Below are 27,056 nucleotides of genomic sequence, written 5' to 3' on the forward strand. Positions count from 1 at the left end.
GTGCTGCTGGCTGGGGCCGCGCTGGAGCCGCGCTGGAGCCCTGGAGACGCCGCGGCTCCGCGCTGCTGCTGCTGCAGCCATTTGTCTCGCAGACGTGTTGTTTACGGTGCCGGGGACGCGCCGGGGTCACGGCGCCCGTGGGGCGCCTGTGTCCCCGCAGGGACACCGCAGGGACCGCGGGCTGCCTGGGGACAGGGAGGGGGCACTGAGACCCCCAGGTGCCTTTGGGGACCCCCACCCCGCGCGTGGCCCCGGTGTCGGTGCGGGAGCACCAGGGGCTGAATGGGGGCCCTGTCACTGTGACACCTCGGGGTGCGGGGTCCCCCCTGTGCCGTGGGGGTGTCCCCAGCCTGGCTGCGGGCCTGGGGGTGCAGGTGGCTCCTGGTGCGGGGGCGCGGTCCCAGGGCAGGGGTGCAGTAAGGGGGAGCCGGGGTGGGGGAGCAGGGATGGGGGGCCAGGGGGGTCCCTCCGCTTTGGGGGTCACGGGGAGCACTGGGGGTGCTGGAGGTGCAGTGTGGGGGTGCGGGGGGATTTGGGGTACAGCTCTGGAGGTCGGCAGTGCACTTAGGGTGAGGGGGGCAAGGGGGGCGGTTCCCATTGCAGGGGGGTACTCCTGTGCCCCTGCGGTCCCCCCGTGACCCCCTGTGCCCCCTGTGCCCCCCCACGGGCAGCTGGACCGGAGCTGTCGGGCCCGGGGCCCCAAGGCTCCTGCGGGGGCGGATGGAGCCGCAGCGATCCCGGATCGATGGCGCAAATCCCCTCACAGCGCTGGCTCTGCCAGGACCCCGCGGCCGCCCCGTGCCGCCCCGTGCCGCCCCGTGCCGCCCCGTGCCGCCCCGTGCCACCCCGTGCTGCCCGCGGCCCCGCGTGCGTCAGGGAATCCCCCCGCCGCGGGCACGGGAGCGGGGACGGTGCCAGCTGGCACCCGCCGTGCCAGGCGGCCGGGCCCGGTGCCAGCCGGGGGGACACCGTCTGCGGGACTCGGTGCTCGGCGCCACCCGCGTGTCCCCCGGCGCCTCCCGCCCGCGTCCCCTCAGGGTGAGGGGTGCCGGGGGCAGCAAGATGCCCCCCCTGCCCCCCCGTCCCCCAGAGGCTGCCCCGGGCTGCCCCCAGCACCCCGAATCCCCCCCCCCCCCCCCGCCTCCAGCTGTGGCACCGGATTAACGCCACAGCTGTTAACGAGTTCTGAGCGGATTAACCCTGCCCGGCACCCCCGGAGCCCCCCCGGAGCACCCCCGGCGCCGCTGCCCACGCACAGACACGCCACGGGATTGGGGGGAGAAAGGGGCACCCCGCCCTCCCGTGCCTCAGTTTCCCCCCGCGGTGGGGTCAGCGTTGGGGGCAGGCAGGGGTGATACCGGGGGGCAGGAGGGGGTGCCGAGCAGGGATGTTCGGGGCCAGGCGGGGGTCCCTCCCGGGTGGCAGTGCCACCCCCCATGTCGCTGTCCCCCCTCCCCGCAGGCAGCTCCTTCCCGTGCCTGGTGGACGTGGTGCCGGTGAAGAACGAGGATGGCACCGTCATCATGTTCATCCTCAACTTCGAGGCCGTGAGGGAGCCTGAGCCCGGGGAGGCCCCGACCCCCAGCACCAACCACTGGGTCACCCCGGCCCCCTGGGGGCCTGCAGGTACGGGGACACCGGGGACAGGGAGACCGGGTCAGCCCAGGTAGGGGGAGACACGGGGACACGGGGTCACCCCCAGGTGTGGGGACACAGGGACACCGGGTCAGCCCCCCGGAATGGGGACACAGGGACACCGGGTCACACCCTCCTCCCGGGTTCCTGCAGGGGCCATGGGGTCAGTGCCACCGGGCTGGTGTCAGCCCATGTCCTGCTGACCCCGTGTCCAAGGTGTTGCTTTGGGGCACATGGGGACAGCGGCAGCACCGTGGGGAGGGGGTCAGACCCTGCCCCCGGCCCCAGCCCTGACTCCGGGGTGCAGCTGATCCCTGCGGATGAAGCAGCGCCGTGTGGGGGTTTGGAGCTGCTCCTGCCCCTGTCCCCAGCCCAGGTGTGACCCAGCCCTGCCCCTGGGGTACAGCCGGTCCCTTTGGCCGGAGTAGCACCGGGTGCGGGTTTGGAGCCAGGTTCTGTCCCTGTCCCGGTGTGACCACCCCTGTCCCTCCCAGGTCGCAGCCGCTCCCTGCGGCTGAAGCTGCTGGCGCTCACGGGCAGCCGCCAGTCGCTGCCCCCCGAGCCCCCGGACGTGGTGGTCGTGGACCCGGGGCTCACGGACCCGCTGGCCCCGGAGCCCGGCCCGCCCGCCAGCGACTCGGGCCCCGAGGACGCCTCCTCGTCGCTGGAGGCCGGGGACCGCGCCGAGGACGAGGCGGCGCTGATGGGGGACCCCGAGCCGCCGGTGCCGCAGCTGTCCCCGCGGGCCGAGCGCCTGGCGCTGGCCTTCGCCAACCACAGCCTGGCCCGGAGCCGCTCCCGGGAGCGCCGGTCCCGAGAGAGCCTCCGCAGCCTCCGCCGGGCCTCCTCCGTCGATGACATCGAGGCCATGAAGGGCGACGGGGACAAGCGCTGCCACAGCCGCCACGCCAGCGCCAGCGCCGGCACCGGCCTGCACCGCGGCTCCAGCACCGGTACGGGCACGGGACACGGCGACAGCCACCGGGGAGGGGACACGGGGCAGCCACAGCCAGGGACCCTGGTGACCCCCATCCCACCGCCCCACAGCAGGGGCTGGGGACCCCCTCCCCATGACCCCAGACCCTCCTGGCCCATCCCGCAGCCCCCTGAGCCACAGGGTGCAGTCACCCTGGGAATCCCCTCGGGAGTCACCTCGTTGGCCCCAGAGCTCGTTAAGGGTAATAGGATAAGGGACAATTATTGTAATGCCATTAAAGGTAACTGAGAGCAGCTCTGCAGGTCCCTGGGGGGCCTGGTGGCACACGGGCTGGTGGCACAGGGGCTGGTGACATACGGCTGGGGCTCTGTGTCCGCCCTGGGGCTCCACCTGCCCTGGGACCCCCAGCCCTGGGAGCTGTGGGATCCCCCCAGGGGCCATGGGACCCCTGCCCGGGAGCCCAGGGGAGCTGTGGGACCCCTGCCCCCGGAGCCCAGGGAGCTGTGGGACCCCTGCCCCGCGGATCCCGGCTCCGTGCCGCGGTGACAGTCCCGCCGCCGTGTGACAGCACGGTGCCCGTGTGTCCCCCTGCAGGCGCCGTGGCCGCCGTGCGCAGCGCGCTGCTCAACTCCACGTCGGACTCGGACCTGGCGCGGTTCCGGGCCATCGGCCGCATCCCGCAGATCACCCTCAACTTCATGGACCTGCAGCCGGGGGGGCTCCTGGCACCGCCCCCCGCCCCCCGGCCCATCATCGCCCCCACCAAGCTGCGCGACCGCACCCACAATGTCACCGAGAAGGTCACTCAGGTGAGACCCGCACGGGGGACAGGTCACACAGGTGACACAGGTGACACGGTGAGCCCCCGGGGCTGTGGAGGGCCCCGGGGTTGGGGGGAGCTGACTGGGTGATGCTGGAGGTGATGCCAGAGGTGGCCAAGTGGTGACAGAGGTTAGTGGGGAATGCCACGGTGGCCAGGTGCTGCTGGAGATGGCCAGGTGCCGCCAGGTGCCCAGGAGGTGCCAGAGGTGGCACGTGGTGCAGACGCGGCTGGGCTGTGCCGAGGTGTTCGGTGTTCGGGCAGTTTCAGTGATGGCGTGGCCAGGCTGTGCCAGGATGGCCCAGCGGTGACAAAGTGTCCGAGCCGTGACAAGATGTGCAGGCAGTGCTGGGGGTGACCGAGTGGTGCCAAAGTGTCCGAGTGGTGCCGAAGTGTCCGGGTGGTGCCAAAGTGACCGGGCAGTGCCAAGGTGGCTCAGTGGTGCTGGGGGGACTGGCCGGGGGTCGTGACCGTGGTGTTCTGGGGCGGTGGGTGCCGTGGCCGGGGGCAGCCGGGTCTGGGACAGCCCCTGGGGCGCTCCCAGCGGGATGCAGGGGGCAGACACTCCCCGGTGCCGTTGTGCCCCTGGTCCCGGTGCCATTGTGCCGTAGTACCCCCTGGACCCGGTGCCGTTGTACCCCTCACCGCGCTGCCCCCGGCCCCGGTGCCGTGCCTGCCGGGTGCCGTTGTGCCCCCGGCCCCGGTGCCGTTGTGCCTCTCACCGGTGTGCCCCCGGCCCCGGTGCCGTTGTGCCTCTCACCGGTGTACTCCCGGCCCCGGTGCTGTTGTGCCTCTCACCGGTGTACTCCCGGCCCCGGTGCTGTTGTGCCTCTCACCGGTGTACTCCCGGCCCCGGTGCCGTTGTGCCTCTCACCGGTGTACTCCCGGCCCCGGTGCCGTTGTGCCCCCGGCCCCGGTGCCGTTGTGCCTCTCACCGGTGTACTCCCGGCCCCGGTGCCGTTGTGCCTCTCACCGGTGTACCCCCGGCCCCGGTGCCGTTGTGCCCCCGGCCCCGGTGCCGTGCCTGCCGGGTGCCAGGCGCTGGCGGCCGCCGCTAATCCGCGGCCCGTTGTGTAACCGCCATCTGCCGTGGGAGCAGGAGGCGCCGCTTAATTACACCCTCATTTCCCTCCGCTAATGATCCGGGGGGGCCGGCGGGCCGGGGCATCCCCGGAGGGCCGTGCGGGGTGGGGACCGCTGCGTGTCCCGCCCCGCGGTGTCCCCGGGGTCCCCGGCAGCTGGCGGGGGACGGAGCAGCCCCGGCGCATCTGCCCGGTCCCCCCGGGCCCCCCGGCCCCGCACCTGCCCGCACACGTGAGGGGCCCCGTGGGGACCCCCGCTCCCACCCCGAGCTCCAGGCCGGGCTCCGGGGCTCCCGCGCCGGTGCTGGGGCAGCCGCAGGGTCCTCGGTGGGGCGGGGGGACCCTTCTGGGGGCTGGAGGGACCCTTCTGTGGTGGCACCCCCCTCACTCCGCATCCCCGTCCCCCCAGCTCCTGACGGAACCTCTCGATTGCCCCGGCCGTGGTTAATTGTGCCGCCGGGGTGACGCTGCGCTCTCGCTTCGCCGCCGCTGCCACGGGGCCAGGAGGGGACGCGGCTGCGGTCACCGGGCCGGGCTGTGCCCCCGGCACGGCGGGGGAGCCTCGGGGTGTCCCGGCTGGAGGAGTGTCGGGGGAACGGGGGACACGGACACAGGGACCGTGGCTCGGCCCCTCGGGTCGGTGGCTCTGGGGACAGGGTGTCCCTGCAGCGGCACCGTGATTCACCCGCGGGGCCGGAGCCAAGCGCCCGTCAAGGTCACCGCGCTCTGGGTGACAGTGACAGGGGCCTGGTGTGGCCGTGACACCCCCAGGGCTCATGGGAGCCCCGGGAACTCCTGCTCCGTTCTGGAGGGGATCCCTGCGTGGGGCAGGATCGGGCGGGGGGACCCCAGCCCCACTCAGGGTGGGTGGGGAGCCGGCGGTGCCACCAGCCAGGGGTGTCACTGGGGCATCGCTGGCTCTCGGGGACAGCGGGCTGGGGACAACAGGGACCCCCCAGTGCAGGACGAGTCCTGCCGACCCCGGCCCCGCTGCCCCCCAGGTCCCTCTCGTCGGGGCTGGGGGTGCGCAGCCGTGGGGCAGTGCCAGGGCTGGGCAGTGGCCAGGGACACGGGGACACGGGGACACCGTGAATCAGCTGGGGCTGCCAGGGCCAGCTCATCGCTACCGTCACTGTCCGTGTCCCCACCACCGCTGTCCCCGTGCCCGTCATCCTCCGTCCCCGTCCCCTGTGCCAGCGCTGTGCCAGTCACGCTTCGGGGATCCCTCCCGGATCCCGGGGTGCCGCAGGGGGTGCCGGTGCGGCAGGCGGGGAGCGCACCGGTTCCGCGGCCCCCCCCGTGCCCCGCCGCGCCCCGGAGCCCCCGCGGGGCCGTTCCGGGCGCTCCCGGTCCCTCCCCCGGGGAGTGGCGAGGGCTGCGCCGGGGGGGCCCGGCGGGGGCGAGCGGCGGGGAGGGCTCGGGGGGTCCCGCCCCGCTCCATCTGCCGCGCGCGGGGCCGGGGGGGCGCGGGGACCCCCGAGCGCGGCCATGGCCCCGGCGCGGCGCGACAGCGGGGAGCGCCCCGAGCGCCCCGACGGGGAGCGGCGGGAGCGGGTCCGCCGCGCCGTGCGCGTCTCCAGCCTGGTGGCACAGGAGGTACGGGGGGGCGGGGGTCTCACCGGGAGGAGAGCGGGACCCCCGGTTTGTACGGGCGCGCGTGGGCTCGGCGTCCGGGGGCGGGGGACACCGGGGGTCCTGGGGGGGCGGCTCTGGAGGGATCGGGGGGCTCTGGGAGGGTCCCCCCGCCGCGGGATCGCGGTTCCGTTGTCGCTTCACCGTGCGCGGGCACGGGGGTGTCCCCGTGCCGGGATGGAGGGCACGGGGCGCTGGGACAGCGGTGGGCGCTGCGGGCGGCTCCGGGGGGCTCCGAGGGTCCCCCCGCGGTGGGAACGGGGTCCCGCTGGCGTCCCACGGCACAGGGCACGGGGGTGTCCCGGTGCCGGGATGGGGGACAGGGGGGCGGGCACCGGGGAGCGCGGCCGGGGTGTTGGGATGGGTTTGGGGGTCCCGGGATTTCGGGGATGGGTGTCCCCCCGAGGCGGGAACGGGGACGCGCAATTTATCCTGCCGTGGGGGGTGCGGGGTGTCCCCACGCCGGGCCGGGGGTCACGGAGCGGGGGCTGGCGCTGGGGGTCGCAGCAGCGGCTCTGAGGGGCTGCGGGGGGCTGGGGGTCCCGAGGGGCCCTGGGGAAGCGGCTCCTGTGGCTCATCCCGCCCTCAGGGGCTGTGAGGTACCGGGGGTGCCCCCCTGCTCGGCGTGGGGGGCACTGGCGGTTCCGGAGGGCGGCTCTGGGGGTTCAGGGGGATCTGGAGCCCCCCAGTGCCCCCCGGGGCTTGGGGGCATAACCCCCCCCATGGGTCCCCACTGCCCACCTGGTGCCTCGGCCGGGCTCGGAGCCGTGTCCCGCTGTGCCGTGGTGGCTGTGGTGTGCCGAGGAGACACGGCTTGTGGGTCCTATGGCCTCTGCTGTGTCCCAGGTGGTCCCCAGGTGTCCCCGGCCGTCCCCAGCATCTCCTCGGTGGTCCCCAGCGTGTCCCAGGCGGTCCCCAGCGTGTCCCAGGCGGTCCCCAGGTGTCCCTGGCGGTCCCCAGAGTGTGTCCCAGGTGCTGGCAGCCGTTCCCTTTTGGGGCGGGTGTGGGTCAGTGCCAGCGTCACCGGGCCGGGGTTCGGGGCCGGGGCGGGCGCGCCGCCCCCAGGGCCGTCCCCCCGTCCCCCAGGGCCGTCCCCCCGTCACGGGGCCCGTCCCCCGCCGTGCCACGGGTGCCAGAGGCTGCGGGTGCCGGTGTCGCTGCCCGCCCGGGCGGCCCCGTGTGCCCCGTGCCCATGTCGGGGGGTCCCGAGGGGGCTGCGACGCCGCAGCTCAGCGCCGTGAGTACCCGGTGGCACCGGGGATGGGACGGGGGGGGTCCCCAGCGCGGGGTGTCTGTGTCGGGGTGTCTCCTGTGTGGGGTGTCCCCACACTGCTCTGGTGTCACCTGGCGATGGCTGGCACTGCCCTGGCCGTGCCCACCCCGGGTGACAGCTCCCAGGTGGGGACATGGGGGTCAGTGTCGCCCTGGCTGGGGGTGTCCCCGGGCCCCCAGGGGAGGTCTGGGGGTCTTGGGCCCTTGCGGGGCATTGGGTGGGTGCCAGGGCCTGCTTAGGGCAGGTATGGGGTACCCAGGGAGGTGTGGGGTGCCTGCCAGGACTGATGTTGGGTGCCTGTGGGTGCTGGTACTCGCCGGGGCAGGATTTGGGGCTCTCTGGCTGTGGGGTCCCTATGGGGCAGGATTTGGGGCTCTCTGGCTGTGGGGGTCCCTATGGGGCAGGATTTGGGGCTCTCTGGCTGTGGGGGTCCCTATGGGGCAGGATTTGGGGCTCTCTGGCTGTGGGGTCCCTATGGGGCAGGATTTGGGGCTCTCTGGCTGTGGGGGTCCCTATGGGGCAGGATCTGGGGCTCTGTGGCTGTGGGGTCGTTATGGGGCAGGATTTGGGGCTTTCTGGCTGTGGGGTCCCTATGGGGCAGGATCTGGGGCTCTGTGGCTGTGGGGTCGTTATGGGGCAGGATTTGGGGCTCTCTGGCTGTGGGGGTCCCTATGGGGCAGGATTTGGGGCTCTCTGGCTGTGGGGTCCCTATGGGGCAGGATTTGGGGCTCTCTGGCTGTGGGGTCCCTATGGGGCGGGTGTTGGGGTCCCTGCCGGGTGCTGGGGGTCCCTGCTGGGGGGCCCGGGGGGGAGCAGGGACAGGGCAGTGACAGAGGGGGTGTCGGTGCCCTGGGGGGGGCCGGGGGCTCAGTCAGGGTCTCGGGGGGCTCTCGGGGGTGCAGCCTGCCCCCGTCCCTGTCCCGTTGGGTATTTGGGGTGCAGCCTGCCCCTATCCCTGTCCCGTTGGGTATTTGGGGTGCAGCCTGCCCCCGCCCCTGTCCCGTTCGGTATTTGGGGTGCAGCCTGCCCCTGTTTCTGTCCCGTTGGGTATTTGGGGTGCAGCCTGCCCCTATCCCTGTCCCGTTGGGTATTTGGGGTGCAGCCTGCCCCCGTCCCTGTCCCGTTGGGTATTTGGGGTGCAGCCTGCCCCCATCCCTGTCCCGTTGGGTATTTGGGGTGCAGCCTGCCCCCGTCCCTGTCCCGTTGGGTATTTGGGGTGCAGCCTGCCCCCGTCCCTGTCCCGTTGGGTATTTGGGGTGCAGCCTGCCCCTATCCCTGTCCCGTTGGGTATTTGGGGTGCAGCCTGCCCCCGTCCCTGTCCCGTTCGGTATTTGGGGTGCAGCCTGCCCCTGTTTCTGTCCCGTTGGGTATTTGGGGTGCAGCCTGCCCCTATCCCTGTCCCGTTGGGTATTTGGGGTGCAGCCTGCCCCGGCCCGTGTCCCGTTGGGTATTTGGGGTGCAGCCTGCCCCCGTCCCTGTCCCGTTGGGTATTTGGGGTGCAGCCTGCCCCCATCCCTGTCCCGTTGGGTATTTGGGGTGCAGCCTGCCCCCGCCCCTGTCCCGTTGGGTATTTGGGGTGCAGCCTGCCCCTGTTTCTGTCCCGTTCGGTATTTGGGGTGCAGCCTGCCCCTGTTTCTGTCCCGTTGGGTATTTGGGGTGCAGCCTGCCCCGGCCCGTGTCCCGTTGGGTATTTGGGGTGCCGCCTGCCCCTGTTTCTGTCCCGTTCGGTATTTGGGGTGCCCGTGGGCGCAGGTGTCTGGGTCGCGGCAGGTGCGGCGCCGGCTGTCCCGGGGGGTGGCGGTGTCACCGCAGGTGTCGGGGACGCGTCACCGGGGCGGGACGTGTCGCCGCGTGTTGCCGAACGTGTCACCGGCGCCGCCGCCATCTGTGTCACCGTGACTGACGGGTGGCGGGGCGGGGGGGTGGCACCGGGCCCGGGGGTCGGGACATCACCGCATATCGGCTCTGTGCCGGCATACGCACCGGGGATGGGGGTCCCACCTGGGCTTGGGGTGTCCCCAACCCCTCTTCATGGTACCCCCGACCCTGCTGGCAGGGGAGGGGCTGGGGGCTGTCCCTGTGGATGGGGACATGCTGGGCAGGGGGACACGCTGGGCTGGGGGCTGTCCCCGTGGCGGGGGGACACGCTGGGCTGGGGGCTGTCCCTGTGGATGGGGACATGCTGGGCTGGGGGCTGTCCCCGTGGCGGGGGGACACGCTGGGCTGGGGGCTGCCCCGCCATTTGGGGGGCTGGAGACCCCAGGGCTGGGGTCAGGGGGACTCCGCGTGTCCCCCGTCCGTTCGGGGGGCTGGCACGGGGAGGGGGTGCCAGGACAGCGCCTCGGCCTCGCTGGGACCCCCGGGAAGGGGCACGGGCTGCTCTGGGGGTACTGACCCGGTACAGGGCGCATTCTGAGGGGGTTACAGGTGTACCTGTGGGGCCCATGCGTGGGGGTATATTTTGGGGGGCTCTGGGCTACCCCCAGCCCATGGGGGCCACAGGCTCGGGGATGGAGCGGGGGGTTCCGGGGTCTCTCTCCGCAGACGGCAGGACCCCCCCCCGGCCCCGGGGCCTTGCGCGGCCCCCGCCCCCCACGCCGCAGGCCGGGATTTGTCCCACTTTGCCGCGGCAGCTGCGATAAATTTAGCGGCAGGAGCGGCTGGTGGCTGGAAACGCCCCCCGCCCCTCCCCCGCTGTGTGTGCCCCCCCCCCCGTGCCCGCCCCTCCCCCGCTGTGTGTGCCCCCCCCCCGTGCCCGCCCCTCCCCCGCTGTGTGTGCCCCCCCACCCTGTGCCCTCCCCTCCCTCCGGGCCGGCACAGCCAGGGGGGCTCCGGCACTCGGGGTTGGGGTCCCCCCCTCAGGACACCCCCGGGCTCCCTGCTGGCCCCGGGATGGGGGCTCTGTGCCCCGGTACCTGTCACCCCCCGTGTCCCCAGGGCCCCGTGGCACCCGTGTCACCCCCGGGCCTCGGGGGGTGTCGGGGTGCAGCCCCCCAAGAGGGGCTGGGAGCGGGGACCCCCGCACGCAAGGCACGGGTGGCCGCGTCCCTCTGTCACACGGTGCGTGGGGACACGGGTGGCAGCGGGAATCCCCCGCGTGGGGGTGGCGGCTGTGACGCAGGAGCTGCCGTGTGTCCCAGTGCTGTCATCGCGTGTCACCGCGTGTCCCGGCGCTGTCACCGCCGCGTGTCCCAGTGCCATCGCTCTGTGTCCCCGGCGCTGTGTGCCTGTGTCACTGCGTGTCACTGCGTGTCACCGCGTGTCCCAGTGCCATCGCTCTGTGTCTCCGGCGCTGGTGCCCGTGTCACCGCGTGTCTCGGTGCCGTCGCTCTGTGTCCCCAGCGCTGTGTGCCTGTGTCACTGCGTGTCGCCGCGTGTCCCGGTGCCATCACCCCGTGCCCCAGCAGTGTCGCCGTGTGTCCCACCACCCGTGGCTGTTCCCCACGAGGCCACTGCGGCTGGTGGCCCTGGGGACAGAGGTGACGAGGCCTGTGTCCCGGGGGATGTGTGGCAGTGGGGGACATGTTCTGGCTGGGATGGGAACGGTATCCTGGCCTATGGACACCGCACGGGTGAGGGACATCCCCGCCGTGTCCTTGTCGCGAGTGTGGCCCGTGACGCCCTGCTGGTTGCCAGGGGCAGCGCTGTCCCGCACGCCTCGGGCAGGTGGGGGTGCCCTGGGGGTGCCCTGGGGCTGCCAGGGGCTGTGACTGTCGCAGCCGGTGCCGCGCCGCCCGAGGGCACGCCCAGCCGCAGCGCTGTCCCCGCGCTGTCCCCGCGCTGTCCCTGCGGGCGGGGGGCCCGGGGGGCGCTGGGGGGGCGCTGGGGGGCCGGGGGGGCAGCCCTGGCCGTGGCCGTGGCGGCGGCAGCGGAGCAGCCTGGGAAAATTTCCGCCCCAATAATTCCTGTCGGCTCCGGCGGAGCGCGGCTGGCGCACGGCGCCGGGGGTCCCCATCGCCACCGGGGGTCCCCATCGCCACCGGGGCTCCCCATCGCCACTGGGGGTCCCCATCGCCGCCGGGGCTCCCCGCGCCCGCCGGGGGTCCCGGGCACGCCATGGGCGCGGGGCCGGGCCGGGGGGCTCCCCGGCAGCCCCGGGCCGGCGCGGGCTGACCCCGCCGCCGCCGTGCCGAGGATGCTGCCCGCGCTCCTGCAGCTGCTGCAGGAGTTGCCGGGCGCGTCCCCCGCGCCCCCCCGGGCCGGGCCGCCCCCCGGGCCCTGCCCCATGCCCGGGGTCCCGCTCTGCAGCGCCTGCCTGGGGCTCCGCCGCGATGGCACCGGGCACCGACCGCAGGAGCAGGTACCGGGACCGCCCTCCCCGCGCCCCCTGACCCGGCCGGTGGGGCGGGGGCGCCGCGGGGTGGGCTGGCGGCTCTGCGCCCTCCCGAGCCCTGGCGGGGGCTGCGGGGGCCGCGTCCGTGTCCTCGGCGTGGCTCGGGAGGGTTCGGGGCTTACATAAAGCTCTGGCTCTGCGTGACGGGGGCACCCCGGACCCCCAGGGTCCCCTCGGGGGCAGGGGGATGGCAGCCGTCCCCTCCCGGGGCTGCGGCACCAGATGGAGCCCCACGATGGGCCTGGGGGGGCGAGGGGACCGCCGGGGGGACAGGGGCACCGTGACCCCCCACGGGGCAGAACGGGGGCTGTGACCCCTGTGGGGCACAGGGCGGGGGCCCTGGGTCACCTCCTGCCACCCCTGCCGTGGGGCTGTGCGGGCTGAGGAACCCTTGGGCCCCCCCAGGCGCCCCCAAGGGTGACCAGGACCCCACAAGGACCCCTGGCGTTGTGCCCCCAGGCGTTCTGCGCAGGGACTGGCACTGGGGAGGGGGCTGTGCCCTCCGGGTGGGAATGCCAGGGGGAGGCCGTGCCCCTCGCTGGGGATGGCAATGGCCGGGGGCACAGATCTGGGGCACAGGGCAGCATCAGGGGGTGGGAGATGCCCTGCTGGTATTTGTGGGGCTCTGTGGTGTGGAGGGCTTTGTCCCCTCCGGGCACCCCTGGTCGCACGTGGTGGTGTCCCTGCACCCCCCATTGCCTCTGCTGGGCTCCCCCTGCCCCCCAGAGTCACAGAATGTTGGTTTTGGGAAGGACCTTTGAAACCACGAGGTTCAGTGATGGGCACCCAGAGCACAGGGGGTCTGGGCTGGGCTGGGCAGGAGGATCAGGGGGTCTGGGCAGGGGGTTCAGGAGGTCTGGGCAGGGGGTTCAGGGGGTCTGGGCAGGGGGTTCAGGGGGGTCTGGGCAGGGGGTTCAGGGGGTCTGGGCAGGAGGTTCAGGGGGGTCTGGGCAGGGGGTTCAGGGGGGTCTGGGCAGGGGGATCAGGGGGGTCTGGGCAGGAGGATCAGGGCGTCTGGGCAGGAGGATCAGGGGGTCTGGGCAGGGGGTTCAGGAGGTCTGGGCAGGGGGATCAGAGGGGTCTGGGCAGGAGGATCAGGGGGTCTGGGCAGGGGGTTCAGGAGGTCTGGGCAGGGGGATCAGAGGGGTCTGGGCAGGAGGATCAGGGGGTCTGGGCAGGGGGTTCAGGAGGTCTGGGCAGGGGGATCAGAGGGGTCTGGGCAGGAGGATCAGGGGGTTCAGGGGGTCTGGGCAGGGGGATCAGGGGGTCTGGGCAGGAGGCTCCTGACCCAGGTGCCCACCCCTCCCCAGGCTGGGGGTGTGAGCCCTGCAGCAGCACTGCCCCCCTGCAGCCCCCCACGTGCCCTTGTTGGGGTCACACCTCACCCCAGAATGTCACAGCGCTGCTGAGGCTGTGAAGACCCACCAGAACCCCTGGGTCCAGACCTGACCCACCCTGGCCAAGGCCAAGCTCTGACCCAGCATGGCCATCATCCAGCACTGACCCAGCATGGCCAAGGGCACCGTCCCACACTGTTTGGGGTTGTGGTGGCAGGGGCAGGGTGCTGTGGGGTGCTGGGGAGTGCTGCGGTGCAGGCTGAGCCCCGTGTCCCCCCCCATCCCAGGTGCTGTCCCTGGGCGCCGATGTGCTCCCCGAGTACAAGCTGCAGGCGCCGCGCATCCACCGCTGGACCATCCTGCACTACAGCCCCTTCAAGGCCGTGTGGGACTGGCTGATCCTGCTGCTGGTCATCTACACGGCCATCTTCACGCCCTACTCGGCCGCCTTCCTGCTCAGCGACTCGGAGGAGGCGCAGCGGCACCACTGCGGCTACTCGTGCAGCCCGCTCAACGTGGTGGACCTCATCGTGGACATCATGTTCATCATCGACATCCTCATCAACTTCCGCACCACCTACGTCAACTCCAACGAGGAGGTGGTCAGCCACCCCGCCAAGATCGCCATCCACTACTTCAAGGGCTGGTTCCTCATCGACATGGTGGCCGCCATCCCCTTCGACCTGCTCATCTTCGGCTCCGGCTCCGAGGAGGTGACAGGGGACACGGGGACATGGGGACGTGGGGACACGGGGGGCCAGCCCTGCCAGCTGGGCAGTGCTGCTCTGGGGGTCTGTGCTGTGGCTGGGGGTCCCACCGGTGCCCCCAGTGCTGGGGTGGATGTTGGGGTAGTGGGGGCTGTTCCTGGGTGCTGGTCCTCCTGTGGGGAGTGTCTGGGGGTCCCATATGCACCCCCAGGCCAGGACACCACAGTGGCCCTGGTGACCCCTGTGAACCCCCTGCCCAGACCCCCCTGATCCCCCTGCCCAGAACCCCCTGATCCCCCTGCCCAGACCCCTCTGATCCCCCTGCCCAGCCCACCTTTGCTCTGGGTGGGACACTGGGAGCACCAGGACCTGATGTGGGGAGGGGGACAGGGGCTCACAGCCCCCCTGCCCTACCAGGGGTCTGGGGGGGCTCTCTGGCTCTGCTGAGCCCCCTTTCCTGCCTCCCCAGACACCCTCAGCCTGGGGGCACCTGGGGCAGGGGGAGACCCCCAGAATGGAGGTGCCCGGCTTGGGGCAAGCCCCCCCTCCTTTTGGGGTTCTGAGGGTGTCTCTTCAGTGTCACCCCCTCCCCTTTTTCCTGTCCCCCGTAACATGACACTGGTGGGGCTGCTGATGTGGGGGAGAGAGGATGGAGCCCCCCTCACTCCTGTGTCGGTCCCCAGGGTATCCCCACCCCGTAACCCTTTCTGTGCCGCTCCCCAGGCCACAACGCTCATTGGGCTGCTGATGTGGGGAGAGAGGATGGAACCCCCCTCTCTGTTCTGGGGGTTCCCCGGGTATCCCCACCCCTGTAACCCTTTCTGTGCCGGTCCCCAGACAATGACACTCATCGGGCTGCTGATGTGGAACCTCCCTCTCCCTTTTGGGGGTCCCCGGGGTATCCCCACCCTCATAACCCTTTCCCTGCCGTTCACCAGACAACAACACTGGGGGGGGGGGGGTAGCGGATGTGGGGAGAGAGGATGGAACCCCCCTCATCCTTTTGGAGGTCCCTGGGGTATTCCCACCCCTGTAACCCTTTCTGTGCTAGTCCCAGACCATGATGCTGCTGGGGCTGCTGATGGGGGGAGAGAGGATGGAAACCCCCACCCCTCCTCACCCCTCGGTGGGTCCCCAGACCACCTCTGTAACCCTTTCTGTGCCGCTCCCCAGACAACAACACTGGTGGGGTAGCTGATGTGGGGAGAGAGGATGGAACCCCCCTCTCCCCTCTGTGTGTCCCCAGGGTGTCCCCACCCCTGTAACCCTTTCCCTGCCGTTCCCCAGACCACGATGCTGCTGGGGGGAGAGAGCATGGAACCTCACTCCTCTGTGGGTCCCCGATATATCCCCACCCCCGTAACCCTTTCTGTGCAGCTCCCCAGACCACGACACTCATTGGGCTGCTGATGTGGGGAGAGAGGATGGAACCCCCCCTCTCTGTTCTGTGGGTCCCTGGGGTATCCCCATCCCCTGTAACCCTTTCCCTGCTGTTCCCCAGACCACAACGTTCATTGGGCTGTTGATGTATGTAGAGAGTGTGGAGCCCCCCTCTCTGTTCTGTTCCTGGGGTATTCCCACCCGCGTAACCCTTTCCCTGCCGAATGCAATCTCACCCCTGTGTGTGTGTCCCCAGGGTGTCCCCACCCCCCGTAACCCTTTCCGTGCCGTCCCCAGACCACGACGCTGATCGGGCTGCTGATGTGGGGAGGGGGCACGGAACTCCCCTTTCTGTTCTGTGCGTCCCTGGGCTATTCCCACCCCCGTAACCCTTTCCCTGCCGAATGCAATCTCACCCCCGTGTGTGTGTCCCCAGGGTGTCCCCACCCCCCGTAACCCTTCCCGTGCCGTCCCCAGACCACGACGCTGATCGGGCTGCTGAAGACGGCGCGGCTGCTGCGGCTGGTGCGGGTGGCCAGGAAGCTGGACCGCTACTCCGAGTACGGCGCGGCCGTGCTGTTCCTGCTGATGTGCACCTTCGCGCTGATCGCGCACTGGCTGGCCTGCATCTGGTACGCCATCGGCAACGTGGAGGGGCAGCGCACGGGCTGGCTGCACGCGCTGGGCCAGCAGATCGGCAAGCCCCTCAACGGCAGCTTCGGGCCCTCCATCAAGGACAAGTACGTCACGGCGCTCTACTTCACCTTCAGCAGCCTCACCAGCGTGGGCTTCGGCAACGTGTCCCCCAACACCAACTCCGAGAAGATCTTCTCCATCTGCGTCATGCTCATCGGATGTGAGTGCCCCGGGGTGTGAGCGTGTGTGAGAGCTGTGTGTGCTGCACACCTGGGTGTGTGAGAGCTGTGTGTGCTGCACACCTGGGTGTGTGTGAGCACCTGTGTGTGCAGCCAGGTGTGTGTGAGAGCCCTGGGGGCTTTGGCAACGTGTCCCCCAACACCAACTCCGAGAAGATCTTCTCCATCTGCGTCATGCTCATCGGATGTGAGTACCCCGGGGTGTGAGCGGATGTGAGAGCTGTGTGTGCTGCACACCTGGGTGTGTGTGAGAGCCCCAGGGTGTGCTGCACACCTGGGTGTGTGTGAGAGCCCCAGGGTGTGAGAGCTGTGTGTGCTGCACAGCTGGGTGTCTGTGTGAGCACCTGTGTGTGCAGCCAGGTGTGTGTGAGAGCCCCGGGCTGTGTGAGTGTGTGCTGCACACCTGTGTGTGTGAGAGAGCTGTGTGAGTGTGTGCTGCACACCTGGCTGTGTGTGAGTGCCCTGGACTGTGAGCGGGTCTGTGAGTGTGTACCTGGACCCCTGGGTGTGTGTGAGCACCTGTGTGTGAGTGTGTGCTGCACACCCGGGTGTGTGTGAGAGCTGTGTGAGTGTGTGCCTGCACAGCTGTGTGTGTGCGTGAGAACCTGTGTGTGTGCAGGGAGCTGTGTGAGTGTATGCTGCACACCTGGGTATGTGTAAACACCTGTGTGTGCAGCCAGGTGTGTGTGAGCACCTGTGCAGTGTGAGAGCTGTGTGAGTGTGTGCTGCACACCTCTGTGTGTGTGAGTGTGTGTGAGCACCTGTGTGTGCAGCCAGGTGTGTGTGAGAGCCCTGGGGGCCTTGGCCACCTGTCCCCCAACACCAGCTCCAGGAGATCTTCCCTGTCTGTGTCAGGCTGATGGGGTGTGAGTGGCCATGGGGCGTGAGAGCACCTGTGAGTGTGTATATCCACACACCTGTGAGTGTGCAGAGCTGTGTGTGTGTATCCACACACCTATGAGTGTGCAGAGCTGTGTGTGTATCCTCACACCTGTGAGTGTGCAGGGCTGTGTGTGTGTATCCACACACCTATGAGTGTGCAGGGCTGTGTGTATATCCACACCCCTGTGAGTGTTCAGAACTGTGTGTACCCTCACACCTGTGAGTGTGCAGAGCTCTGTGTGTGTACCCTCACACCTGTGAGTGTGCAGGGCTGTGTGTGTGTACTCTCACACCTGTGAGTGTGCAGAGCTGTGTGTGTACCCTCACACCTGTGAGTGTGCAGAGCTCTGTGTGTATATCCACACCCCTGTGAGTGTGCAGAGCTCTGTGTGTGTATCCTCACACCTGTAAGTGTGCACAGCTGTGTGTGTGTACTCTCACACCTGTGAGTGTGCAGAGCTGTGTGTGTATCCTCACACCTGTGAGTGTGCAGGGCTGTGTGTATATCCACACCCCTGTGAGTGTGCAGGGCTGTGTGTGTGTACCCTCACACCTGTGAGTGTGCAGAACTGTGTGTGTATCCAAACCCCTGTGAATGTGCAGGGCTGTGTGTGTACCCTCACACCTGTGAGTGTGCAGAGCTGTGTGTATATCCACACACCTGTGAGTGTGCAGAGCTGTGTGTGTATCCTCACACCTGTGAGTGTGCAGGGCTGTGTGTATATCCACACCCCTGTGAGTGTGCAGGGCTGTGTGTGTGTACCCTCACACCTGTGAGTGTGCAGAACTGTGTGTGTATCCAAACCCCTGTGAATGTGCAGGGCTGTGTGTGTACCCTCACACCTGTGAGTGTGCAGAGCTGTGTGTATATCCACACACCTGTGAGTGTGCAGAGCTGTGTGTATATCCACACACCTGTGAGTGTGCAGAGCTCTGTGTGTGTATCCTCACACCTGTGAGTGTGCAGAGCTCTGTGTGTGTACCCTCACACCTGTGAGTGTGCACAGCTGTGTGTGTGTACTCTCACACCTGTGAGTGTGCAGAGCTGTGTGTGTGTACCCTCTCACACCTGTGAGTGTGCAGAGCTGTGTGTGTACCCTCACACCTGTGAGTGTGCAGAGCTGTGTGTATCCTCACACCTGTGAGTGTGCAGAGCTCTGTGTGTGTACCCTCACACCTGTGAGTGTGCAGAGCTGTGTGTGTACCCTCACACCTGTGAGTGTGCAGAGCTGTGTGTGTGTACCCTCTCACACCTGTGAGTGTGCAGAGCTGTGTGTGTACTCTCACACCTGTGAGTGTGCAGAGCTGTGTGTGTACCCTCGCACCTGTGAGTGTGCAGAGCTGTGTGTGTGTACCCTCTCACACCTGTGAGTGTGCAGAGCTGTGTGTGTACTCTCACACCTGTGAGTGTGCAGAGCTGTGTGTGTACCCTCACACCTGTGAGTGTGCAGGGCTGTGTGTGTACCCTCACACCTGTGAGTGTGCAGAGCTGTGTGTGTATCCTCACACCTGTGAGTGTGCAGAGCTCTGTGTGTGTGTATCCTCACACCTGTGAGTGTGCAGAGCTGTGTGTGTGTATCCTCACACCTGTGAGTGTGCAGGGCTGTGTGTGTGTACCCTCACACCTGAGTGTGCAGAGCTGTGTGTGTGTACCCTCACACCTGTGAGTGTGCAGAGCTGTGTGTATATCCACACACCTGTGCGTGACACCTGTATCTGCACCCACACACACGGGGGGCTGCAGGATCACCCCCAGGCTCAGTTTTGGGGCTGTCCCTGTTTGACACCTGCACTGATGCTCTGGGGATCAGGGCCCCTCGTGGCCTGTCCTCAGGTGACACAGCTGGGTGGGAGGTGGCTCTGCTGGGGACAGGAGGCTCTGCAGAGATCCACGGGCTGGGGACACCTGTGGGTCACACCAGCCTGTGGGTCACACCGGCCCCATGGAACGTCCAGGCTGGGCACAGGGGCTGGTGACAGCAGCTGGACACGAGCCCAGGGGCGCCCAGGTGGGCACAACCCAGGGCAGGGATTGTCCCCTGTGCTGGCCCTGCTGAGGAACCCCCCTGGAACCCTGGGGCAGCTCTGGGCCCCTCCAGCAGGAGAGACCTGGAGGGGCTGGAGAGAGTCCAGGGAATGGAGCTGGGAAGGGGCTGGAGAATCCCTGAGGGAGCTGGGAAGGGAATGGAGAGTTCCTGAGGGAGCTGGAAGGGGCTGCAGAATCCCTGAGGAGCTGGGCAGGGGCTGCAGAATCCCTGAGGGAGCTGGGCAGGGGCTGCAGAATCCCTGAGGGAGCTGGGCAGGGAATGGAGAATCCCTGAGGAGCTGGGCAGGGGCTGCAGAATCCCTGAGGAGCTGGAAGGGGCTGCAGAATCCCTGAGGAGCTGGGCAGGGGCTGCAGAATCCCTGAGGAGCTGGGCAGGTGCTCAGCCTGGAGCAAAGGAGGCTCAGGGGCCCTCGTGGCTCTGCACAGCTCCTGCCAGGAGGGCACAGACGGGGAAGGGTCGGGCTGTGCTCCAGGGAACAGGGACCTCAGAGGTTGCCGGGGAGGTTCGGGTTGGATATTGGGAAAATTCCTTCCCTAAAAGGGTGATCCGGCCCTGGCCCAGCTGCCCAGGGCCATGGTGGAGTCTCCATCACTGAAGGGATTTAAAAGCCCTGTGGATGTGGCAGTTGGGGACATGGTCAGTGGTGGCCTTGGCAGTGCTGGGGGACGGGTGGGCTCAGGCACGTGAGAACTCCCTGGATGACTCTTGGCACTGACAATGACGATGATGCCCCTCCATGGCCACGGGGACCTCCATGACAGTGGGGACCCTCACAATTATGGGGTCTGCTGACAGTGGAAACCTGTGTGGTGATGGGGACCCCCGTGACACAGGGCACTCCTGTGCTGATGGGGACACTCCTGTGCTGATGGGGACACCCCATGATAATGGGGTCACTCCTGTGCTGATGGGACCCCTGTGACAAAGGGCACTCTGGTGATGGACGCCTCCCAGTGACAATGGGGACCCCATGACAGTGGGCACCCTGCCTGATGAAGGGTACCCCACACTACAGCCCTGGCAGCAGTGGAGGTTTGGGGGTGCAGAGCCCCCCAACAAGTCCCCCCAACACCGATGTGGGGCAGCATCCTCGGGAGCACCTCGGTCATCACCCGGTGCTCATTCTCGGGCACACAGGGACACGGGGACCCTGCGTCCGGCCCAGAGGGTGGCAGCGGGGCTCTGGGGAGGTCTGGGGGTGTTTGGGGGTGCAGAGCCCCCTGACATACCCCCCCCCAGCACCAATGTGGGGCAGCATCCTCGGGAGCACCTTATCCATCACCCGGTGCTCATTCTCGGGGCCACAGGGACACGGGTACCCTGTCCCCCGGCCCGGGGGGTGGCAGCGGGGCTCTGGGCGCTCGGGAGCGCCATCCTGACGCTGTCCCCCCAGCGCTGATGTACGCCAGCATCTTCGGGAACGTGTCGGCCATCATCCAGCGGCTGTACTCGGGCACGGCGCGCTACCACACGCAGATGCTGCGCGTGCGCGAGTTCATCCGCTTCCACCAGATCCCCAACCCGCTGCGCCAGCGCCTCGAGGAGTACTTCCAGCACGCCTGGTCCTACACCAACGGCATCGACATGAACGCGGTGAGAGCCCAAAACACCCCAAAAACACCCCAAAAACACCCCAAGCCCCCAGCACCCCCTCCTCAGGGAGTACTTCCAGCACGCCTGGTCCTACACCAACGGCATCGACATGAATGCGGTGAGAGCCCAAAACATCCCAAAAACACCCCAAAAACACCCCCAAAACACCCCATGGCCCTCAGCCCCTCTTCCAGCATGCCTGGTTCTACACCAACGGCATCGACATGAATGCGGTGAGAGCCCAAAAAACCCCCAAAACCCCATGGGAGCCCCAAACCCCTCAGCCCCTCTTCCAGCATGCCTGGTCCTACACCAACGGCATCAACATGAACGCAGTGAGACCCCCAAAACACCCAGAAACACCCCAGAAACACCCCAAGCCCCCTGGGACCCCCAAACCACCCCGGGCCTCAGCCCCTCTTCCAGCACGCCTGGTCCTACACCAACGGCATCGACATGAACGCGGTGAGAGCCCAAAAAGCCCCCGAAACCCCATGGGAGCCCCAAACCCCTCTGCCCTCAGCCCCCCTCCTCAGGGAGCATTTCCAGCACCAGCGGCACCGGTGTGACCACGGCGAGACCCTCCGGGACCCCTAAAACCTGCCCCGACCCCTGGTACCCCCCACCCTCCGTGCCGCCGTGACCCCCCGCTCCCCGCAGGTGCTGAAGGGCTTCCCCGAGTGCCTGCAGGCCGACATCTGCCTGCACCTGAACCGCAGCCTGCTGCAGAACTGCGCCCCGTTCCGCGGCGCCACCAAGGGCTGCCTGCGCGCCCTCGCCATGAAGTTCAAGACCACCCACGCGCCCCCCGGGGACACGCTGGTGCACGCCGGGGACGTGCTCACCGCGCTCTACTTCATCTCCCGCGGCTCCATCGAGATCCTGCGCGGCGACGTCGTGGTCGCCATCCTGGGTGAGCAGCCCCCCAAAAGGGATTCGGGGGTGCCGCAGTGCCTGTGGGGCAGCAGCCGCTGCTTTTGGGGTGCCGAGTGCCCCCAGGGTGACAACCCGTCTCCTGGAGACCCCCGGTGCTCCTCGGGTGGCACCAGATCCCGAGGGATCCCCCCCATCCCGGGACCCCCCAGTGCTGGGGAAAGGCCAGACTGACCCCCATCTCCTGGGGACCCCCAAAGCCCACACTGACCTCCCATCTTGGGGACCCCCCAAAGCCCAGACTGACCTCCCCCTTCTGGGGACCCCCCCAAAGGCCACACTGACCCCCGTCTCCTGGGGACCCCCCAAAGCCCACACTGACCCTCTTCCTGGGCACCCCCAGTGCTGGGGGAAGCCCAGACTGACCCCCCTTTTGGGGACCCCCAAAGCCCAGACTGACCCCCCCCCCTTAGGGACCCCCCAAAGCCCAGACTGACCCCCGCCTCCTGGGGACCCCCAAAGCCCAGACTGACCCCCGCCTCCTGGGGACCCCCAAAGCCCAGACTGACCCCCGCCTCCTGGGGACCCCCTTTCCCCGGGGTCCCCCAGCCCTGTGCACACCCTGAGTGTCCCCCCGTTTCCCCCGTGCCCCCCAGGTAAGAGCGACACCTTGGGGTGCCGGGGGCAGTGCAGGGCCCCGCTGATCCCCGTTTCCCCCCCGTGCCCCCCCCCAGGTAAGAACGACACCTTCGGGGAGCCGCTGCACCTGCACGCCCGGCCCGGGAAGTCGCGGGCGGACGTGCGCGCTCTCACCTACTGCGACCTGCACAAGATCCTGCGCGAGGACCTGCTCGAGGTGCTCGACATGTACCCCGAGTTCTCCGACCGCTTCTGGGGCACCCTCGAGATCACCTTCAACCTGCGCGACGTGAGGGCGGCTCCAAAACACGGGGGGGGGGCCCGAGCGAGCCGGGGGTCCCAGTGAACCGGGGGTCCTGCAAAGGGGTGGTCCTGAACCAGTAAGGGGGTTCCGAGCAAGCTGAGGGGGTCCTGGAAATGGGGGGTCCTGGACAAATAAGGGGGTTCAGAGCAAGCTGAGGGGGGTCCTGACCAGTTTGGGGGGTCCTGAGCGAACTGGGAGTCTTGAGGGAGTTGGGGGAGTTCGGAGCAGGTTGTTGGGGGGTTTCAAGGAGTCTTGGGGGGTTCTGAGAGAGCCGGGAGAGCCCTGAGAAAGGCTGGGGGGGGCGTCCTGAGCAGACTGGGGGGTCCTGAGCAGGTTGGGAGGGGGGTCCTGAGCAGGCTGAGGGATTCTGTGCAATTTTGGGTGGGGGGTCCTGAGCAGGTTGGGGGCCCTGAGAAGATTGGGGGCGTCCTGAGCAGGTTGGGGGGTCCTGAGCAGGTTGGGGGGTCCTGAGCAGGCTGGGGGATTCTGTGCAGTTTTGGGTGGGGGTCCTGAGCAAGGGAGGGGGCGCTGAGCCAGCTGCGAGGAGCTGAGGGAGTTCGGGGGGTCCCGAGCTCGGGGAGGGTCCGCAGCCCCCGACGGTGCCCCCCGTGCCCCGCAGACCAACATGATCCCCGGCTCCCCGGGCAGCGACGAGCTGGACGGCGGCTTCTCCCGGCTGCGGCGCCGCAAGCTCTCCTTCCGCCGGCGCCCCGAGAAAGGTGCGGGGCTGGGGGGGACCGGGACCCCCGGGGTGCCCCGGGGTGTCCCGGCCCGGCCCTGACCCCGCTCCGTGCCCCGCAGACGCCGCCAGCCCCGGCGAGTCCCGGGCGCCGCGCGGGGACGGCCAAGCGCCCGGAGCGCCCCCCGGCCCGGCCGAGTGGGACCCCCCCCCCCAGCCCCTCCAGCTGCGGCTCCAGCGACGAGGAGGAGCCGCCCGCGCCCCCCCCGGGCGCCACCGCGCTGTCCCCGTTCCGCAGCGCCCCCCCCGCGCCCCCCGAGCCCGAGGAGCGCGGCGGCAGCGACGTGTGCAACCCGCTCTCAGGTGGGTCTGGGGGCGTGCGCGGGGCGGCCCCTTCCTCCCCTCCTGTTCCCAAACCCTGGCACTGCTGTCCCCAGCCCTCATCCCCTGTCCATCCCCTGTCCCCTGCTCCCCTGTGCCCCCCTCAGCTGGATTTGGGGGGGGTCTCCCTTCTCTCCTCGCTCGGGGTCCTGCAGACCCCCCAAAACTGCAGCACAGCCTGGCTCCCCCCTCTGAACCCCCCCTCACACTGCCCTTGAGCCCCTGGAGCCCTCCCCCCTCGGGGTCCTGCAGACCCCCCAAAGCTGCAGCACACCCAGCCCTGACCCCCCTCTCCCGCTGCCCCCGCAGCCCTGGAGCCCTCCGGGTGAAAGTTGGGGTGGGGGTTCCGGGGGGGGGGGGTTCCCGTCTCCTGCTCCCCTCACTCAGGGTTCCAGAGCTCCCCCCAAACCTCTAATCTCCCCCATTCTCAGCCCTCCCCCTCCCTGCCCCTGCACCCCCTCAGGTGGGGATGGGGGCCTCTGGTTGGGCAGGGGGTCCCAATCCTCCCCTCCCTGTTTAAGGCTGGTGGAGCGCCCCCAAAAGACCCAGCCCCCCCCCCCCCTCTCCCCCAGGCCCCTGAACCCCCCAAACCTCCCCCCTCATTTCCTCACCCCCCAAACCCATTTGCCCCCCTCCTGTTCCAGGCGCCTTCTCGGGGGTCTCCAACATCTTCAGTTTTTGGGGTGACACCCGGGGCCGCCAGTACCAGGAGCTGCCCCGCTGTTCCCACGGGGGCCCCCCAAACCCCACCCCGACCCTGACCCGCCGCCAGCGCTCCGACCTGGAATCCCGCTTGGACCTGCTCCAGAAACAGCTCAACAGGTAAATCTGGGGGGTCGGGGGGGACCCGAGGGGGGCTCGGGCAGCGGGACCCCTTGGGAGTCCCCCCATTGGCAAATCTGGGGGGTCGGGGGGGACCCGAGGGGGGCCACTGAGACCCCGTGGGAGCCTCCCCATTGCGAAAGGGGTCTGGAGAACCCTGAGCAGAGAAGGGTGGGACAGGGGCAGTGCTGAGGGTCCCGGGGGTAGTGCGAAGGATGGGCTGGGGGTGCCGGGGGTCCTGGGGACAGGATGGGCTGGGGGTGCCGGGGGTCCTGGGGACAGGATGGGCTGGGGGTGCCGGGGGTCCTGGGGATAGGATGGGCTGGGGGTCTCCCCCTCACCCCGCGGCGGCCCCGCCATCCCGCAGGCTGGAGTCGCGGCTGAGCTCGGACATCTCGTCCATCGTGCACCTGCTGCAGCGCCAGGTGCTGGTGCCCCCCGCCTACAGCGCCGTGACCTCGCCGCACCAGCCCCCCCCGGGGCCGCTGCCCCCCACCCTGCCCATCACCCCCATCCGCCCGCTCGCTCAGGTGAGGCACCGGGGGCGCACCTGGGCTGGGGGGGTTCCACTGTCCCGCTCCGGGGGCTGGGGTCACCCCGGAGCCCCCGGACTGGGGGTGCCGCCCTCCCGAGTCCCCCCGCCCCGGGGGTGCCGGTATTGGGGGGGCGCACCCCGAGCCCCCCCCCCCCCCCCCGCGGTGCCGGTGCCCCCCCCCGCCCCACTGACCCCCCGCCCGTTCCGCAGGTCCCGCGCCCCCCGCGCGCCCCGGAGCCCCCGGACGTGGTGCTGCTGCTGGAGCCGCCCCCGCCGCGGCGCCGCTCCCTGCCCGGGGCGCTGCCCCCGCCCGCGGGGACCCCCCCGGGCACGCCCCCGCTGCAGAGACACTGCTCCGACCCCGGCAGCTAATGGGAGCGCCGGGGCGCGGCGGGACCCCCGAGCCACGGGACCCCCGCGGCCCCCGGAGCCCAGGGCGTGGGAGCCCCGGAGCCCTCAGAGCGCGAGAGACGGGACCCCCGAGCCCAGGACGGGGGACCCCCGGCCCCGGAGTGGGGGAGCCCCGGAGCCCTGGACGCCGCCGCCCGGGACCCCCGGAGCCACGGGATCCCCGGAACGTGGGACCCCCGGAGCCGCAGGACCCCCAGCCCTGGAATGTGGGACCCCCGGAGCCCTGCGAGTCCTGGAGCCCCCAGCCCCGGAACGTGGGACCCCCGGAGCCGCAGGACCCCTGTCCCCAGCATGTGGGACCCTCAGAGCCCAGGCCGTGGGACGTGCAGAGCCCTGGGACCCCTGAGCCCGGAATGGGGGCACACAGAGCCCCCAGCCCAGGGTCCCCAGAGCCCTCCCGGGCCCGGCCCACCCGGGGCTCCGGCCCCACGGACACTGCCCTCGGTACCGGCGGCCAGGGGGGAGCTCGGGGCCGCCGGGACCCCCCGATACCCGCCTCACCCGGGCCCCTGCCCCGGGCTGTCAGACTGTGCTGCTCTTCCTCCTCCTCCTCCTCCTCCTCCTCCTCCTCCTCCTCGTGCTGCTCCCCGAGCCCCGGGGCGGCGGGGGGGGTGGACAGGTGTGTGCAGGTGTGTGTGTGCACAGGTGTTTGCGTGCACAGGTGTGCACAAGTGTGTGTGTGCACAGGTGTGTGTGTGCACAGGTGTGCACAGGTGTGTGTGTGCACAGGTGTTTGCGTGCACAGGTGTGCACAAGTGTGTGTGTGCACAGGTGTGTGTGTGCACAGGTGTGCACAGGTGTTTGCGTGCACAGGTGTGCACAGGTGTGTCCCCGGCTCCTGTCCCCAGGACGTCACGCGTGTGTCGGGGGGGTCCCGCTGCGCTGGGACACGCGTGTTGCCCCCCTGTCCGTGTGTGTGTGTGTGTGTGTGTGTGTGTGTGTGTGTCGCCGTGTCCCCGCCGTGTCCCCCCGGTGGCTGCGGGGCCCGGTGGCTCCGTGTGTGCCCCCCGTGTCCCCAGGGACGGCCCGGCTGAGGGAGGGTCGGGACCCTCCGTGTGCCCCCCACCCCCGTCCGGCCGGGCCGTGCGTCCCCGAGCCCCCTGCCCTGCACAGCGAGGGGACACACGGCAGTGTCACCCCCTCTCAGTGAGGGGACACACGGCAGTGTCACTCCCTCTCACAGTCAGGGGACACACGGCAGTGTCACCCCCCCCGCACAGCGAGGGGACACACGGCAGTGTCACCCCCTCTCACAGCGAGGGGACACACGGCAGTGTCACCCCCCCTCTCACAGCGAGGGGACACACGGCAGTGTCACCTCTGCACAGCGAGGGGACACACGGCAGTGTCACCCCCCCCTCTCACAGCGAGGGGACACACGGCAGTGTCACCCCCCCCCGCACAGCGAGGGGACACACGGCAGTGTCACCCCCCCCCGCACAGCGAGGGGACACACAGCAGTGTCACCCCTGCACAGTGAGGGGACACACGGCAGTGTCACCCCCTCTCACAGCGAGGGGACACACGGCAGTGTCACCCCCGCACAGCGAGGGGACACACGGCAGTGTCACCCCTGCACAGCGAGGGGACACACGGCAGTGTCACCCCGCACAGCCGGGTGGCACTTGGCAGTGTCCCCCCCTCCCAGGAAGGGGGCGCAGGGCTCGGGGGCTGCACGGCCCGGCCGCCCCGTAGCGTGTGCTGTGTTTGTCCCGTGTCACCCCTGCATGTCACCCCCGCGTAGGTGCCCCCAATAAACCAGACAGAGACCCCCGCCTCTGTGTGTCACCTCCTGGGGGCAGGCGGGAGGGACAATGGCCTCGGGTGTCACCGTGGTTGAACGCTGTGACACTGGGGACGGGTTTGGCCACAGCATTT

The 27,056-nt window shown here is 69.6% G+C and overlaps 1 protein-coding gene across 1 annotated transcript in view; it reads left to right on the forward strand.

The window, feature by feature from the left end:
• The window catches only part of KCNH2 (potassium voltage-gated channel subfamily H member 2), a 29,462-nt gene extending 3,120 nt beyond the window's left edge, over window positions 1–26,342 (forward strand). Inside the window, 14 exon segments of the mRNA XM_059490752.1 lie at window positions 1,462–1,626; window positions 2,130–2,588; window positions 3,167–3,381; window positions 13,337–13,762; window positions 15,614–15,992; window positions 20,335–20,534; window positions 21,195–21,447; window positions 22,142–22,335; window positions 22,970–23,069; window positions 23,152–23,234; window positions 23,236–23,392; window positions 24,055–24,232; window positions 24,600–24,762; window positions 24,978–26,342. Coding sequence (XP_059346735.1) covers window positions 1,462–1,626; window positions 2,130–2,588; window positions 3,167–3,381; window positions 13,337–13,762; window positions 15,614–15,992; window positions 20,335–20,534; window positions 21,195–21,447; window positions 22,142–22,335; window positions 22,970–23,069; window positions 23,152–23,234; window positions 23,236–23,392; window positions 24,055–24,232; window positions 24,600–24,762; window positions 24,978–25,139 — 3,134 coding nt within the window. The 3' untranslated portion in view covers window positions 25,140–26,342.
• Window positions 26,343–27,056: the final 714 nt, after the last annotated feature.

This window comes from Ammospiza nelsoni, chromosome 1 (assembly GCF_027579445.1).
Source record: "Ammospiza nelsoni isolate bAmmNel1 chromosome 1, bAmmNel1.pri, whole genome shotgun sequence".
NCBI lineage: Eukaryota > Metazoa > Chordata > Aves > Passeriformes > Passerellidae > Ammospiza > Ammospiza nelsoni.